This window comes from Pecten maximus, chromosome 11 (genome assembly GCF_902652985.1).
Source record: "Pecten maximus chromosome 11, xPecMax1.1, whole genome shotgun sequence".
NCBI classification, from domain to species: domain Eukaryota; kingdom Metazoa; phylum Mollusca; class Bivalvia; order Pectinida; family Pectinidae; genus Pecten; species Pecten maximus.
The window spans coordinates 34,650,878-34,668,353 of NC_047025.1; the positions used below are offsets into that span (position 1 = coordinate 34,650,878).

At 36.1% G+C, this 17,476-nt stretch overlaps 1 protein-coding gene across 1 annotated transcript in view; it reads right to left on the bottom strand.

Annotated features, from left to right (window-relative positions):
- Positions 1–8,838: 8,838 nt before the first annotated feature.
- Positions 8,839–17,476, bottom strand: part of LOC117338571 (catenin alpha-like) — a 36,456-nt gene continuing 27,818 nt past the window's right edge. Inside the window, exons 28-30 of the mRNA XM_033899928.1 lie at positions 16,642–16,744; positions 10,456–10,542; positions 8,839–9,699 (exon numbers count right to left, since the gene is read on the bottom strand). Of these exons, the coding sequence (XP_033755819.1) occupies positions 9,511–9,699; positions 10,456–10,542; positions 16,642–16,744 (379 nt within the window). The 3' untranslated portion in view covers positions 8,839–9,510. The remainder of the gene's footprint in view (positions 9,700–10,455; positions 10,543–16,641; positions 16,745–17,476) is intronic.

Below are 17,476 nucleotides of genomic sequence, written 5' to 3' on the forward strand. Positions count from 1 at the left end.
CCATACCTGTACTGTACGTACTGTACATGTAACCAGTCATCCTACCATACCTGTACTGTACACGTAACCAATCCTACCATACCTGTACTGTACGTACTGTACATGTAACCAGTCATCCTACCATACCTGTACTGTACGTACTGTACATGTAACCAGTCATCCTACCATACCTGTACTGTACGTACTGTACATGTAACCAATCATCCTACCATACCTGTACTGTACATGTAACCAGTCATCCTACCATACCTGTACTGTACGTACTGTATATGTAACCAGTCATCCTACCATACCTGTACTGTACATGTAACCAGTCATCCTACCATACCTGTACTGTACATGTAACCAGTCATCCTACCATACCTGTACTGTACATGTAACCAGTCATCCTACCATACCTGTACTGTACATGTAACCAGTCATCCTACCATACCTGTACTGTACATGTAACCAGTCATCCTACCATACCTGTACTGTACGTACTGTACATGTAACCAGTCATCCTACCATACCTGTACTGTACATGTAACCAATCATCCTACCATACCTGTACTGTACGTACTGTACATGTAACCAGTCATCCTACCATACCTGTACTGTACATGTAACCAATCATCCTACCATACCTGTACTGTACATGTAACCAGTCATCCTACCATACCTGTACTGTACACGTAACCAATCCTACCATACCTGTACTGTACGTACTGTACATGTAACCAGTCATCCTACCATACCTGTACTGTACGTACTGTACATGTAACCAGTCATCCTACCATACCTGTACAGTGTACTGTACATGTAACCAATCATCCTACCATACCTGTACTGTACATGTAACCAATCATCGTACCATACCTGCACTGTACGTACTGTATATGTAACCAGTCATCATACCATACCTGTACTGTACGTACTGTACATGTAACCAATCATCCTACCATACCTGTACTGTACATGTAACCAGTCATCCTACCATACCTGTACTGTATATGTAACCAATCCTACCATACCTGTACTGTACGTACTGTACATGTAACCAGTCATCCTACCATACCTGTACTGTACGTACTGTACATGTAACCATGCAGTCATCCTACCATACCTGTACAGTGTACTGTACATGTAACCAATCATCCTACCATACCTGTACTGTACATGTAACCAATCATCGTACCATACCTGTACTGTACGTACTGTATATGTAACCAGTCATCATACCATACCTGTACTGTACGTACTGTACATGTAACCAGTCATCGTACCATACCTGTACTGTACATGTAACCAGTCATCATACCATACCTGTACTGTACGTACTGTACATGTAACCAGTCATCGTACCATACCTGTACTGTATATGTAACCAGTCATCCTACCATACCTGTACTGTATATGTAACAAATCACCCTACCATACCTGTACTGTACATGTAACCAATCATCCTACCATACCTCTACTGTATATGTAACCAGTCATTCTACCATACCTGTGCTGTACATGTAACCAGTCATCCTACCATACCTCTACTGTACGTACTGTACATGTAACCAATCATCCTACCATACCTGTACTGTATATGTAATCAGTCATCCTACCATACCTGTACTGTATATGTAATCAGTCATCCTACCATACCTGTACTGTACATGTAACCAGTCATCCTACCATACCTGTACTGTACATGTAATCAGTCATCCTACCATACCTGTACTGTACATGTAACCAGTCATCCTACCATACCTGTACTGTACATGTAACCAGTCATCCTACCATACCTGTACTGTACGTACTGTACATGTAACCAGTCACCATACCATACCTGTACTGTACATGTAACCAGTCATCGTACCATACCTGTACTGTACATGTAACCAATCATCCTACCATACCTGTACTGTACGTACTGTACATGTAACCAACCATCCTACCATACCTGTACTGTACGTACTGTACATGTAACCAGTCATCCTACCATACCTGTACTGTACATGTAACCAATCCTACCATACCTGTACTGTACGTACTGTACATGTAACCAGTCATCCTACCATACCTGTACTGTACGTACTGTACATGTAACCAGTCATCCTACCATACCTGTACTGTACGTACTGTACATGTAACCAATCATCCTACCATACCTGTACTGTACATGTAACCAGTCATCCTACCATACCTGTACTGTACGTACTGTACATGTAACCAGTCATCCTACCATACCTGTACTGTACATGTAACCAGTCATCCTACCATACCTGTACTGTACATGTAACCAGTCATCCTACCATACCTGTACTGTACATGTAACCAGTCATCCTACCATACCTGTACTGTACATGTAACCAGTCATCCTACCATACCTGTACTGTACATGTAACCAGTCATCCTACCATACCTGTACTGTACGTACTGTACATGTAACCAGTCATCCTACCATACCTGTACTGTACATGTAACCAATCATCCTACCATACCTGTACTGTACGTACTGTACATGTAACCAGTCATCCTACCATACCTGTACTGTACATGTAACCAATCATCCTACCATACCTGTACTGTACATGTAACCAGTCATCCTACCATACCTGTACTGTACATGTAACCAGTCATCCTACCATACCTGTACTGTACGTACTGTACATGTAACCAGTCATCCTACCATACCTGTACTGTACGTACTGTACATGTAACCAGTCATCCTACCATACCTGTACTGTACATGTAACCAATCATCCTACCATACCTGTACTGTACATGTAACCAATCATCCTACCATACCTGCACTGTACGTACTGTATATGTAACCAGTCATCCTACCATACCTGTACTGTACGTACTGTACATGTAACCAATCATCCTACCATACCTGTACTGTACATGTAACCAGTCATCCTACCATACCTGTACTGTATATGTAACCAATCCTACCATACCTGTACTGTACGTACTGTACATGTAACCAGTCATCCTACCATACCTGTACTGTACGTACTGTACATGTAACCATGCAGTCATCCTACCATACCTGTACATGTAACCAATCATCCTACCATACCTGTACTGTACATGTAACCAATCATCGTACCATACCTGTACTGTACGTACTGTATATGTAACCAGTCATCATACCATACCTGTACTGTACGTACTGTACATGTAACCAGTCATCGTACCATACCTGTACTGTACATGTAACCAATCATCCTACCATACCTGTACTGTACGTACTGTACATGTAACCAGTCATCCTACCATACCTGTACTGTACATGTAACCAATCATCCTACCATACCTGTACTGTACATGTAACCAATCACCCTTCCATACCTGTACTGTACATGTAACCAGTCATCCTACCATACCTGTACTGTACGTACTGTACATGTAACCAATCATCGTACCATACCTGTACTGTACATGTAATCAATCATCCTACCATACCTGTATTGTACATGTAATCAATCATCCTACCATACCTGTACTGTACATGTAACCAATCATCCTACCATACCTGTACTGTACGTACTGTACATGTAACCAGTCATCCTACCATACCTGTACTGTACATGTAACCAGTCATCCTACCATACCTGTACTGTACGTACTGTACATGTAACCAGTCATCCTACCATACCTGTACTGTACATGTAACCAGTCATCCTACCATACCTGTACTGTACATGTAACCAGTCATCCTACCATACCTGTACTGTACGTACTGTACATGTAACCAGTCATCCTACCATACCTGTACTGTATGTACTGTACATGTAACCAGTCATCCTACCTATCTGTACTGTACATGTAACCAGTCATCCTACCATACCTGTACTGTATGTACTGTACATGTAACCAGTCATCCTACCATACCTGTACTGTACATGTAACCAGTCATCCTACCATACCTGTACTGTACGTACTGTACATGTAACCAATCATCCTACCATACCTGTACTGTACGTACTGTACATGTAATCAATCATCGTACCATACCTGTACTGTACATGTAACCAATCATCCTACCATACCTGTATTGTACTATCGCTTACTCAGTTATCATCCTTTATTTGGTACAAAACCAAGTGAAATTACTGTGAATGATTTGTTTGTAAATAACCAGAGGCACATTTGCCAAGGAAAACATTTTGGAACAATGAGGGAACATTGTTATATTCACAATAAGGTTAAAAGCCTGTAACAGGTATTCCCTTCCTTATAAAAAATTCAAGTAAAAAATATGACTGTCACTTAAATTATATTTTGGAAAAATGAAAGGAAGACAGGATAGTTAGAACTACACAATGAATTCCAAGAATGTATTCCTTGCTGAAGATAATTTAAGGTTGTATTAAATGATAATCCGTGACATATGCCTGTGTACATAGTTTCCTTGATAGTAACTTTTTTAAACTTATGCAGCATTTTGTATTTGAACTTATATTTGTTATAAACATTATACGGATATGGTATGCAAAATGGTGTGCAGGAAAGGGGAGTGGTTTCTAAATTTCTATTTGTGTATGCTACATCCGTAGTGTACAACCATTATGTTTCTTTGTTATCAAAATTAATGGTATTAAAAGAAAAGTTATTACTTAATAATGGTTTGTGTTTTTATTCTCCCTTAAATTTTGGGAGAGCATATATTAATTGCTACTTTTTTCGTCCATCCTTTAAATATCCGGAACATTACTCTGCCCACAGTTAGGCAAGGATCATGACACTTGGTGTGTACATCAGTTACATTAAGGTGATGTTACGTGGACTAGACCCAAGGCCCATAATCTCTTATTTACAGAGTGATTGCCCTTTGTTGATATTTCGTGTTTGAAGCATAACTTTGCTTGCATTTAAACTAGGTAGTGATACTTGGTGTACACATTGGTCATACTAAGACAATTAGCATTGTACCCAAGTCAGGGCCTCCAACCCCTTAATTACTGAGTTATTGCCCCCAACTTCAATTTCTTGTATGGAGCATGAAACTCGCAACTCATTATTGCAAGTACACGTTTTTTTAAAGTTTCAAATGCGTCATCTTTATATATTCTGAAGATAATTAACAAAGCACACATATATACTATTTTATTACTCTTGCTAGTATTTTGTGTTGAAATTCTGTTGTGAGATTTTCAATTAGGCACAATGATAACTGTTCATTTTATCAAGTAACTATTTCAACACCACAAACTATCCAACACTTTTACCGGTATGTGTCATTATTACGACCAAACATACAAGTTTCACTGATACTCGCTTCCTCAAGTCTGAAAATTCCATTTGATAATGGTTATACACGAGTGTTTTTTCCTCAGAGTCAGCAAATATCGACCATCATCCTGATGATAATACATCTCCTCGGTGCTAATCCTAAACCTTTCAATTAATCAGAGCCCTCAAGTTCCTCGGTGGAGTTTACCATAAGCTGAACAGTTGTTCTTGGGTCGGCATTCATACCTGATCATTTTCAGATTTATTAGAAAATGGCAAAATTTCTACCAAACTGATACTATCATTTAAGTGCGCTTACATGCTTACATTTGCAAAGTTTTGACAACATCTTGGCCACCATTAATATGGACTAAATGGTCAAAACAGCTGAGCCTGAAAGATGAATCACTAGTACAGATGGAGTCAGAGGCTGGCAGTAGAACAGATGGAGTCGGAGGCTGGCAGTAGAACAGATGGAGTCGGAGGCTGGCAGTAGAACAAATGGAGTCGGAGGCTGGCAGTAGAACAGATGGAGTCGGAGGCTGGCAGTAGAACAGATGGAGTCGGAGGCTGGCAGTAGAACAGATGGAGTCGGAGGCTGGCAGTAGAACAGATGGAGTCGGAGGCTGGCAGTAGAACAGATGGAGTCGGAGGCTGGCAGTAGAACAGATGGAGTCGGAGGCTGGCAGTAGAACAGATGGAGACCGAAGCTGACAGGAGGAATTTAAGGCCCCTGCAGGTTTTGGGGTTTAACTGTGCTCCCATTCAACACAAGAGGATCCAGATGTTTAAATTTCTATTTGTAAAGACACACACACAAAACAACTGAATATGGATGGAATAACATTTTATTCATCTTTGGTTACAATATAATTAAGGATTAAATGTAGAAGATATAACAATTCAACATCTAATTTGGACTAATCAATTTCCTCATACAAGGTATTGCGTTGTAAAGTACATAGAAATGCATATAATATATAATCACATAGAATTATAGAGCAGACTAAAAAAAACCTGTCCAGCAAAAAAGGTAAAATATATCAGCTGTAAGGACATTATAATAAAGTTATATAAAGGACAATAAAAGTTTATAAATCAAACAGACTACAACAGATCACAAGTAATGGAGATACAGTAAAATCTTCAGTGTTTATGGCATTTTTGGTTAAAACTAGAAATATATTGATACAACTTGAATGCCCCTATTCCCCACTTTATTTTGACTACCACAAATGCAATGTGTCAAGAATTATGAAAGGAAGCAACAGCTTCACAAAATGAACCTTTAAGCCCAATAACTTACTCCATACCAATGGGCAATGAGCAGGTCTAACTGATAGCCAAGTGATTCCTACTAATCTGCAAAATACCTATGTGTCCTTAACTTGAGTATACTGAGCCAGTTTGATTTCAATAAGATACCAACCCCTTGACAATTGATCAAAAGTAAAAAAAAAAATAAAAATTTCAGAGTAACCATTTCAAAATTTAAATTCCTAGCTTCAACATTACAACATTAAGAATGCAAGAAATCAGTATTGCAGCTATAAATCAACAGTATGCCTTTAAAACTATATTACAAGAACCAAATGTTATCCTTACATTTCACAATATCAATTCCTAATTGTAGAACTGTTGTTCATGATTTAATTGTAGATGTTAAAAACTTGCTAAAAACTTTTGACCTATCAGGTATATAGCGGCGACGGATGGACGGAATCGGGGTTAAACAGTTTGCCCCTGTTTAACTTGTACTGGGGTATAGAACAAGCTTCAATCATTTCGTTGTACAGGGGGCATGAATATGATTCAATCACTATGAATAATATTGTAACAGTTTATAGATTATCAATACAATAAACACATTTCATAAAAAGGAATAATTAGTTTTTTAATTATTGAGGAGTATCAGACCACCATTTCTTTTATCCCTCATTTCTGAGATACATGGAATGTAGAATGATATGTTGCTTTTGTACAATATGTACACATTGTAAGTATTGTTTATAGAACAAATTATGGTCTGACAATATTAAGGTAGTAGAGGATTATGTATAGCAGAATCAATGTATATCTTGGAAGGAGCCAATTAAAATTTATTGCAATATCTTACAACAATGAAAACTCTTTTTTTATATGAAAAATATTCACACATACTTTTGAAATTTTAATAAACCATGAACAAAGAAATTTATTTGGCGGAATTAGGTAGGCCTTTTCATTTCAGCCATGTTCATGACGTTTTGTATACATTTTCTTGTAAAAAAATGTTTTAAATGATTAAATATTTCAAACATTTGTAGTCTCCCTTGCGGTATTTTAAAGTATAATGAATCACAACTATCAACGACATTATTACACAGGCATTCAGTGAATGTAGATTTACATGTAATTGTACTAGTATAGGACTAATCTCTGATAACTATTATTATCAAAAGTTAAAATCAAGTGTTACACTAAAAGTTAAGGTAAAGCCTCATCTGTACCTGGCCGTATGGTACCTGGTGAGAAATAACAATAGATATATTGCAAGGTAAAATCTGATAACAATACATAAACAGTTCACATCAGAGTAACTTTGATGTGTATTTACATTATATGCATTAATAAAAATATTGTATATCATTTCAGACTCAATACCTATACCCAGGAAAAATTAATTCACAAAATTCCACAGAATCTTTAAAAGTTTGGGTCAACAATTCATGTTATGGCAGCCAGAATATAAGTGTAGAGACTGACTAGAGAAAGGACATGTTTTACAAATTATCAATTCCCAGCAAGACACCAAAAATGTGACAAAGAAATACTACCTAGTATTTACATTCCTAACAAAATTATGGTTTTCTGTGATCTTAATTAAACAAAATAAATTCTGTATATATAGGGACATGCAATCAGTTTTTCATGTTACATATAGGTATGTACATCATTTTCCTCATTGGATTAAATGTTAATTTTCATTTCTTATAAAATTCCAAACCTTGTTTTTCCTTCCATAATGATGACATTTTGGACATCACCATGCGGAGAACTATCTATCACTTTCTTTATACGGTATATTTCAGGCACATTTTCTGATAGTAACTTTCACATTATCAATGGGGTTAAGGGCTGTAGTTAGCTGCTTCTATACAACCATCCTAGTACTAGCTCCAACAATGTTTGAGGTTCAACACAGCGAGAAACTTTTGACAGGGGCCATGTAACAGTCAGCACAATTATGTCAGATAATAAAACAGCCGACTAGCGACCTCTTATGTTATAGGAGTACCACCTTACTAACAAAATATAATTTACAAAGGATAGAATCTGAAAGGAGGGCCTTAAAACATGGACTGCCTGAAAGTATCACAGAACAGTGTATGAAATGTTATCCCAACAATTTACTTAAGCATTGATGTCATTTTTTTTTAGTTTCATCGGGGTATGAAACAAAATTTGTTTCATACCCCGATGAAACTAAAAAAAAATTGACATCAACGCTTATAATTAATTTTTGAAAATGATTTTCTAATTCAAAACATGTTTTATGTACAATTTTACTGGTTTTAAATGGGATTCTTTTTCTCAAATCAATACGCAACGTCAATTGTCGTATTGTGACGTCACATTTTTCGTGCCATTCTTGGAATTTCTTTCATAGAAGAATGAAAAGAATTTTTCAACCAATCACATTTGAGTATTTACCATGAAAATAAAGAAAAATTAATTATAAGGTATACGATATGACCAAATATGTGTACGAAGAAGGATTCATGATACTTCCTTAAATGTTAAACATAGAGTTCATTTAAATATTGCAAAAGACTTAAAAATAAAAAAAAAAATAAAAAAAATATGAAGTTCGTGATTACACAAAAAGGATGAGAAAAATGTCTTTTGGAAGATATAGTGATTTTTGGAGCTGATGTGATTATGTGTATGATGGTTTAGTGATGACATATGAAATGTTGAGTAGAAAGGCTGTACTGTACATGATGGATATATTTCAGTATAGAAATATTATAGTGAGATAGGTTTAAGTGTAGGAAAACTGAAGATAATATACATGACTTTTCATAGTGTCAGAAATTTTTAGGAATGTTTTTGGGTAAGAACTTGAAGATACATGTATGTGAGTGGAAATGCTACATTAAGGATATGATTTAGAATGGTCCCACTTAATGTAATAAGTTATTTACATTTTTTAAGAAAACTAACCATTAATCAACAATCTGTACATTAGACAGAGTATCTTGACTGTAGCTGATAGATATCAGTATGACATTAATGTTAATGGGACAGTGGTTAGTAAGTACTAAAGATCTGTGTCAGTGCTGGAGGTCTGTGCTCTTCTATCCTGCGAAGACCCAAAGTATCCTTCTTGGCTTCATCAGCCTCTCTTTGAAGATGTCGGACAAACTTTCGCCGCCACTGTGTTGCAAGAATGATAGCACTGATGTCGTCTTCAGACCCATCTTCTGGCATCACCAGACCCTAGTAACATCAAATATTACATTAGTGACCTTGACAATATGATATACTGAACAACAGACCCATCTTCTGGCATCACCAGACCCTAGAAACATCAAAGATTACATTAAAGACCTTGACAATATAATATTCTGAACAACATGTTTTTTGCTTGCTGGACTTATCACCTCTGGAACAGTAAGGGTCACACATGTAGATGGTAGCTACCTCACTGAACAACATACTGTAAACCAGTCACATACTATTCAGAGCAATTGGGGTAAAGTGTCCTGCCCAAAGACACAACCACGATAGCACAGGATTGTAGGTGATCTCGGCTTCCATGAGAAACACAAACCACTCTGGGTAGGGATCAAACAACTTATCTTGAATCTCTGCTTACAATGGCATTGTCTGATGGTCTGCCTACGTACTGAGCTATCACAGCCAAAGCAAGACTTTTGAGGTATCAATAACACAAAATATGCCATCTTAAGGAATGAATCCTTTTTGATGCAGTTATGTGTCACACATATTCTGTAATATGTTAAAGTTTCATTATATATCTTACTATCAACCACAATCTGCACTTAATCAATTCCAAATAACAATGAGCATGCTTCAATACTTAATTTACTTAGAATTCCCTCGGGTATAAATATAGTACTCTCTCATAATACTCGTGGTTCTATCAAAAGAAGTTGTGAACATTAGAACTATTAAGACAAAAGGAAAAAAAGTTTGCAGCAAAATTTTTTGTCATGGACTTCAAATACCAACCTTGACACAAACTGTCTCTGCCGCTTTGATAGTTTGAGTGACAACCTTCATCAGGTTCTTTGCATTCTGTATCAGAATCTTGTCTGCCTGCAAATGTATAAATATTATTACATGTATGTCACAGTTAGCTGTTACATTTGATAAAAGGTCAATTGTACTATAATGTATATTGTGAAGATTTTTGTGGAATCAACATAAATTCTGCTATAAGGTTCAACATCGTCAGTAAAGTGAATATGTATCTATTGCATCTAAATGACATTATTTCCACACTTAACCAACCAATACAGTAGGATATAGTGTGACAAATAAACAATAGCCATTGTTAAGTGTCACATTGTAAATACCTGCATATTTTCTTAATGTGATGTTGCAATAGAGCATTCTTTGCCTGAAGGTTACAGTGCAATAAGAATATTCTATAACAATACTTTGTAGGGGTTTATACCTCACAATATGATTATCTATAAAAGACACAATCTCCATTAATTTGTTGCTCTCAAACAGCTTGTGTGAAAAAAATCAGTGTAAGTTTATTCAAGGAAAAAATTATGAAAATTTGATTCTATAAACTTGGTTATTATATTAGGTGTTATAGATACATGTCAAAAATGAAGAATATCATCGGAAACATTGACTTTTCAAGAAGACATTCTATATTATATTCTTATTTCAAAAGTTATGTGATTTCTTGAAGTTGTTAATAGCACTCATAATAAAAATCAACAAAATTGTGATTTGCTAGAACAAATTTGGCTGAAGATAGATTTGCAGTTACATGTATAATTGAGAAAGAATCCTGCAATAAACACATTTTCATATACGTTGTACCTGGTTTACAAATATCCTCCTAGAGCGTTTAAACATGCAATTTCAATCTCATACAGTCTTCATGTATGTAATATTAATATATTGGTAGCAGAGGCTACAGAGGAACTTTTTAATGCTACTTAATATATCTAATACTACACCAAGCACCTTTCTATTTTTGCATTTTAATATGAATAGTCAGCACTAGAACCGAGTACGTATCTACATATACTACATTTTTGTGTTACAGGTTAGTACCATTACAGACACGACACAAGAAGAAACAGATAATAACAGTCACACAAAGAAATCCCCGTATCAGAGACCTTGTAGTACTAAATAGTCACACAAAGAAATCCCTGTATCAGGGACCTTGTAGTACTAAATAGTCACACAAAGAAATCCCTGTATCAGAGACCTTGTAGTACTAAATAGTCACACAAAGACTAAACATTTGACAATAACAATAATTCAGGAGAATTATATGTTCTACAAAAATGAAAAGTGGTGCTTTTTTATAATAGCTCCTGAAAAAACTTGGCTAAAATGTAGGTTTGTATCTTAAATGTAGATGCAATGTCAATGCTGACAGAAAAGGAACAACTTAAATTGGTTTCTCTTGTCGCAGTGACCCCGATTGAGGCAAAACTATCCATAACAATTCATTGAATATTCTTTGAATTTGTAATTTACAACTACTGGTAGTACTATTGTTCAAACAAGTAAACAATAATTGTTTTTTTTATTTCTGATCATGAGTCAGACAACTTGATGATCGGTGTCTGGTAATGCCACTATTATTGTACAGATACAGACACCATGATGTCCTGAACAGATCATTTATTTTACTGCTATATGACAATGTTAGAATCAAAATCCGGTTTGTCTATAATCTAACTTTGTATTCAATCTAACTCTGTCTTCAAGTTATTAGTTAACACTAAAACAATATATTTATTGTGGAATTGTATACACGATCGATACATAGAAGCCTGAGCCATAATTTTAGTACAGACAATTGAGAGTGAATGGCAGCACTAACAGCCAGCATTAACAGCTAGAAAAGTGCAAATTGTACTAAACACATGAGACAAAACATACTTCAAAACTGACACTGTAAATCATAGTACAGTTACTAATATTACCACACCACACAGACAAAAGGTATCAAAATAGTGCATAATTTAGATCACAGAAGCAGCACCTGCTGAAATGGTGTGTTATTTTTAATCAATGCATTAGTATATATCCCAGTCCATAGAACTAAACAAGCGGCCAACAGCTAGCAACATTTCCTAGACCTAGACATGTCGCCAACACACATCAAGTGGTAAGAAACACACAGCTAAATATTTAGATGTGGTACCTGTTCAGCAGACACGGGAGGACAGTTGACCTTCAATAAGAGTTGTCTCAGTGTTATACAAATATTACTTTCATGTACTACCTTTCATTTCAACATTTTATTAAATCATAATAATTATACACTAATGTGGCAGAAAAAAATGAATATTTTCATCCTAAATCCAAAAATATTGACAGATTTGTGTTTTCATGTTTAACTTACAATAGTTTTTATAACTAAAATCATAGTTTACAAATAATTATGGCACAAGTTTAACAGCTTATTTTAATCAGTTTTGTTGGTCGAGACAGAAGCACTGAGAGTTTGGTGAAGTCAAAGTTAACCCATGTGGCTGGGTAGATGACATAGGACCTAAAGTCAATGTTAACCGATGTGGCTGGGTAGATGACACAATACCTAAAGTCAATGTTAACCCATGTGGCTGGGTAGATGACACAATACCTAAAGTCAATGTTAACCCATGTGGCTGGGTAGATGACACAATACTTAAAGTCAATGTTAACCCATGTGGCTGGGTAGATGACACAATACCTAAAGTCAATGTTAACCCATGTGGCTGGGTAGATGACACAGGACCTAAAGTCAATGTTAACCCATGTGGCTGGGTAGATGACATAGGACCTAAAGTCAATGTTAACCCATGTGGCTAGGTAGATGACACAATACCTAAAGTCAATGTTAACCCATGTGGCTGGGTAGATGACATAGGACCTAAAGTCAATGTTAACCCATGTGGCTGGGTAGATGACACAGTACCTAAAGTCAATGTTAACCCATGTGGCTGGGTAGATGACACAATACCTAAAGTCAATGTTAACCCATGTGGCTGGGTAGATGACACAGGACCTAAAGTCAATGTTAACCCATGTGGCTGGGTAGATGACATAGGACCTAAAGTCAATGTTAACCCATGTGGCTAGGTAGATGACACAATACCTAAAGTCAATGTTAACCCATGTGGCTGGGTAGATGACACAATACCTAAAGTCAATGTTAACCCATGTGGCTAGGTAGATGACACAATACCTAAAGTCAATGTTAACCCATGTGGCTGGGTAGATGACATAGGACCTAAAGTCAATGTTAACCCATGTGGCTAGGTAGATGACACAATACCTAAAGTCAATGTTAACCCATGTGGCTGGGTAGATGACATAGGACCTAAAGTCAATGTTAACCCATGTGGCTAGGTAGATGACACAATACCTAAAGTCAATGTTAACCCATGTGGCTGGGTAGATGACATAGGACCTAAAGTCAATGTTAACCCATGTGGCTAGGTAGATGACATAGGACCTTTTCATGATTGATCAAGGTATGTGGCCGTTTTAGAGAAAGAGCTGATGAATGTACTGTTATCTTCATATAATATATATATACATAAATAGACACATATATATATAGATATAGCAAAAGTTAAAAGACTGGAAAACATAAATATATATGATTATATATACTTATTACCTGCTTAAAATACATCTAACAAACATGTTTGATTAGGAAATATTCCTAATCCTTACTTATCAGAAATATCCCGAATTAGTTCAGGAAATTTTTCTGGGTGTCAATTGGTAAATCAAAGTTGTTGGTCAAATTAAAACCTGTACGATTTGGTGACCATATGGCCGATATTGATAACACAAAATGTCAATAGTTCTCTTTAGGATTACAGTATCAAAACTATATACCAGTATTATAGATCTTTCTGGAAACATTAGGCAAAACTGGGCTGAATTATTATCTTTAAATTGTCCCTGAGAACAAAAGTGATTGATTCAACAAGATGTGGCCATCAATTATCAAACCAGTTCTTGATGACCACCTACACACAATATAAACTGTTGGGATATTGATTAGGTAAGGAGGATGGTTCAGATAAACCTACATTTGGATAGGCTACATATAAACTGTTGGGATATAGATTAGGTAAGGAGGATGGTTCAGACAAACCTACATTTGGATCGTCTACATATAAACTGTTGGGATATTGATTAGGTAAGGAGGATGGTTCAGACAAACCTACATTTGGATAGGCTACATATAAACTGTTGGGATATGGATTAGGTAAGGAGGATGGTTCAGACAAACCTACATTTGGATAGGCTACATATAAACTGTTGGGATATAGATTAGGTTAGGAGGATGGTTCAGACAAACCGACATTTGGATAGGCTACATATAAACTGTTGGGATATGGATTAGGTAAGGAGGATGGTTCAGACAAACTGACATTTGGATAGGCTACATATAAACTGTTGGGATAAAGATTAGGTCGGGAGGATGGTTCAGACTAACCTACATTTGGATCGTCTACATATAAACTGTTGGGATATGGATAAGGTAAGAAGGATGGTTCAGACAAACCTACATTTGGATAGGCTACATATAAACTGTTGGGATATGGATAAGGTAAGGAGGATGGTTCAGACAAACCTACATTTGGATCGTCTACATATAAACTGTTGGGATATTGATTAGGTAAGGAGGATGGTTCAGACAAACCTACATTTGGATAGGCTACATATAAACTGTTGGGATATGGATTAGGTAAGGAGGATGGTTCAGACAAACCTACATTTGGATAGGCTACATATAAACTGTTGGGATAAAGATTAGGTCGGGAGGATGGTTCAGACTAACCTACATTTGGATCGTCTACATATAAACTGTTGGGATATGGATAAGGTAAGGAGGATGGTTCAGACAAACCTACATTTGGATAGGCTACATATAAACTGTTGGGATATGGATAAGGTAAGGAGGATGGTTCAGACAAACCTACATTTGGATAGGCTACATATAAACTGTTGGGATATGGATAAGGTAAGGAGGATGGTTCAGACAAACCTACATTTGGATAGGCTACATATAAACTGTTGGGATATGGATTAGGTAAGGAGGATGGTTCAGACTAACCTACATTTGGATCGTCTACATATAAACTGGACACAAAATAAGCTGTTTGGGCTATTGTTTTGTATATCTCTAGTATCATAACGAGATACACACTGGTACCATATTTATCCTGTAAAATTCCAGGGGAGAACCATTAATCTTCGACTCAAAGTTGTTGTGGTTAGGTTTATTGTTACAGCAGGACATTGAAAATAGCATTACTTTTGTGCTTTTACTAAAACTACAATAAACTGTCCATCATGGACATTTTACTGGATAAATATGGTATGTAAATACAATGTACATGTATATAGTATTGTTAATAATTAATATATTACAGTGGTTATATAATTATCTGAATATATGAGATATATTGTACACAAATATAATACAGTTCTACGTTATCTATGGAGTGATAACATTATACATTAAGTTACACATTTTCCCTACAATTGCAGATATAGTGAATTCAGATGTTTCAATACTTATTTCATAATTATATCAAAAGGAAAACGTAGTTGTGTTCTAATAACGAGTCTAACTCCTGGTAATAATGGATATCCAATTCTTAAGCAAAATGACCACAAAACAAATAGAGGTTACACAACGAGTGGTTGTTGGATATGGAATCTATTTCACACGAGTAAGTTATTTTTTAAAAGTTACAAAAGACACAAGCTTTAGCGAGTGTTTTTTGCAACTTTTAAAAAATAACTTACGAGTGTGAAATAAATTCCATATCCAACAATTTCGAGTCGTGTGACCTGTTTCTACCACAATAATATCGGCTTGAATCAAAGGGAAACGTGGCCAAGTATAATTTCGCGTTTGCAAATAAAGTATACCGGTGACGTCCGGGACCCGGTGATGTGACGTCATTAGATTATTGATGACGTCAATAACAATTGCAGCTTGGGTCAAAGTTCACCGTGTTAGCCAATCAAAATGCGTACAGAGTTTATACCACGTGTGGTATAAACAGATTGTTAATCAACAGCTGTAATGATTAACTGATGGTCTGAGAGTTGAATAACACAGGGTATTGTGGTAGAAAGGAATATAAACAATGACTCTGTGACAAATATGTAGTCATTGTTAAATAAGATAATACTTACATTGTTATCCTCGGGCGAGGCCATCTGAACACTGGAGATGATACTTAGCTGGGTGCTGACAGTCGGGATCTGATCTGCATAAAACATCAGGTCTTTGGCAAATCTGGAATTCATATTATCATATTTTAAATACCGATTACGTATTCTCATGTTTAAGACCTGGTGGTAATTTTTCTCACAAATTATGAAGACTGTTTCCATCTTAAAATCTTGTTTTAACAAAACAGATATTTAACTATATCTCCTATTAATATTGGCCACAATATAAATGTTTAACAGTTACTATTGAAAAAAGCAAACTTTGCATCACCCTCATCCTCTGCTTGACCTACCCCTTAGTGGTGAGTCCAAGTGATCGTTGTCTATTTTTTTATAATTTACAATGTATCTTATCAATGTCAATTTTGACCATGGACAGATAATGGTTACGCTCCATTTTGTGAAGGGTATGTTTAAGGTGAATGTATGATGGTTCATTAAAGTTTGTCATTGTCAAGAACTATAAACACTACAGTGATCACAAGCAGGTTTCTGTGAAAAATTCGCATTAGTAGCAGTAACCTTGACCTTATTCCATAAACAATTATCCACAGTATCTGTCAAAGTTCAACACACAGTGCTGGGAGTAAACGAGAATGCAAGACAATCTAGATATGGTTTTGGTTAGATTGAGGTCAGGAGGATGTTGATTGGAGAATATCTGGTATGGGTGCTGAATGTCAGTCTAAGAAGTTTTAATTTTGGTTACTGAATATGGGCTGAATGTGGGGTGCTGAACTTAATGTGTGCTGAAAGTTAATTCAAAATGATTTATATGTCAGAGATATCTATAGTC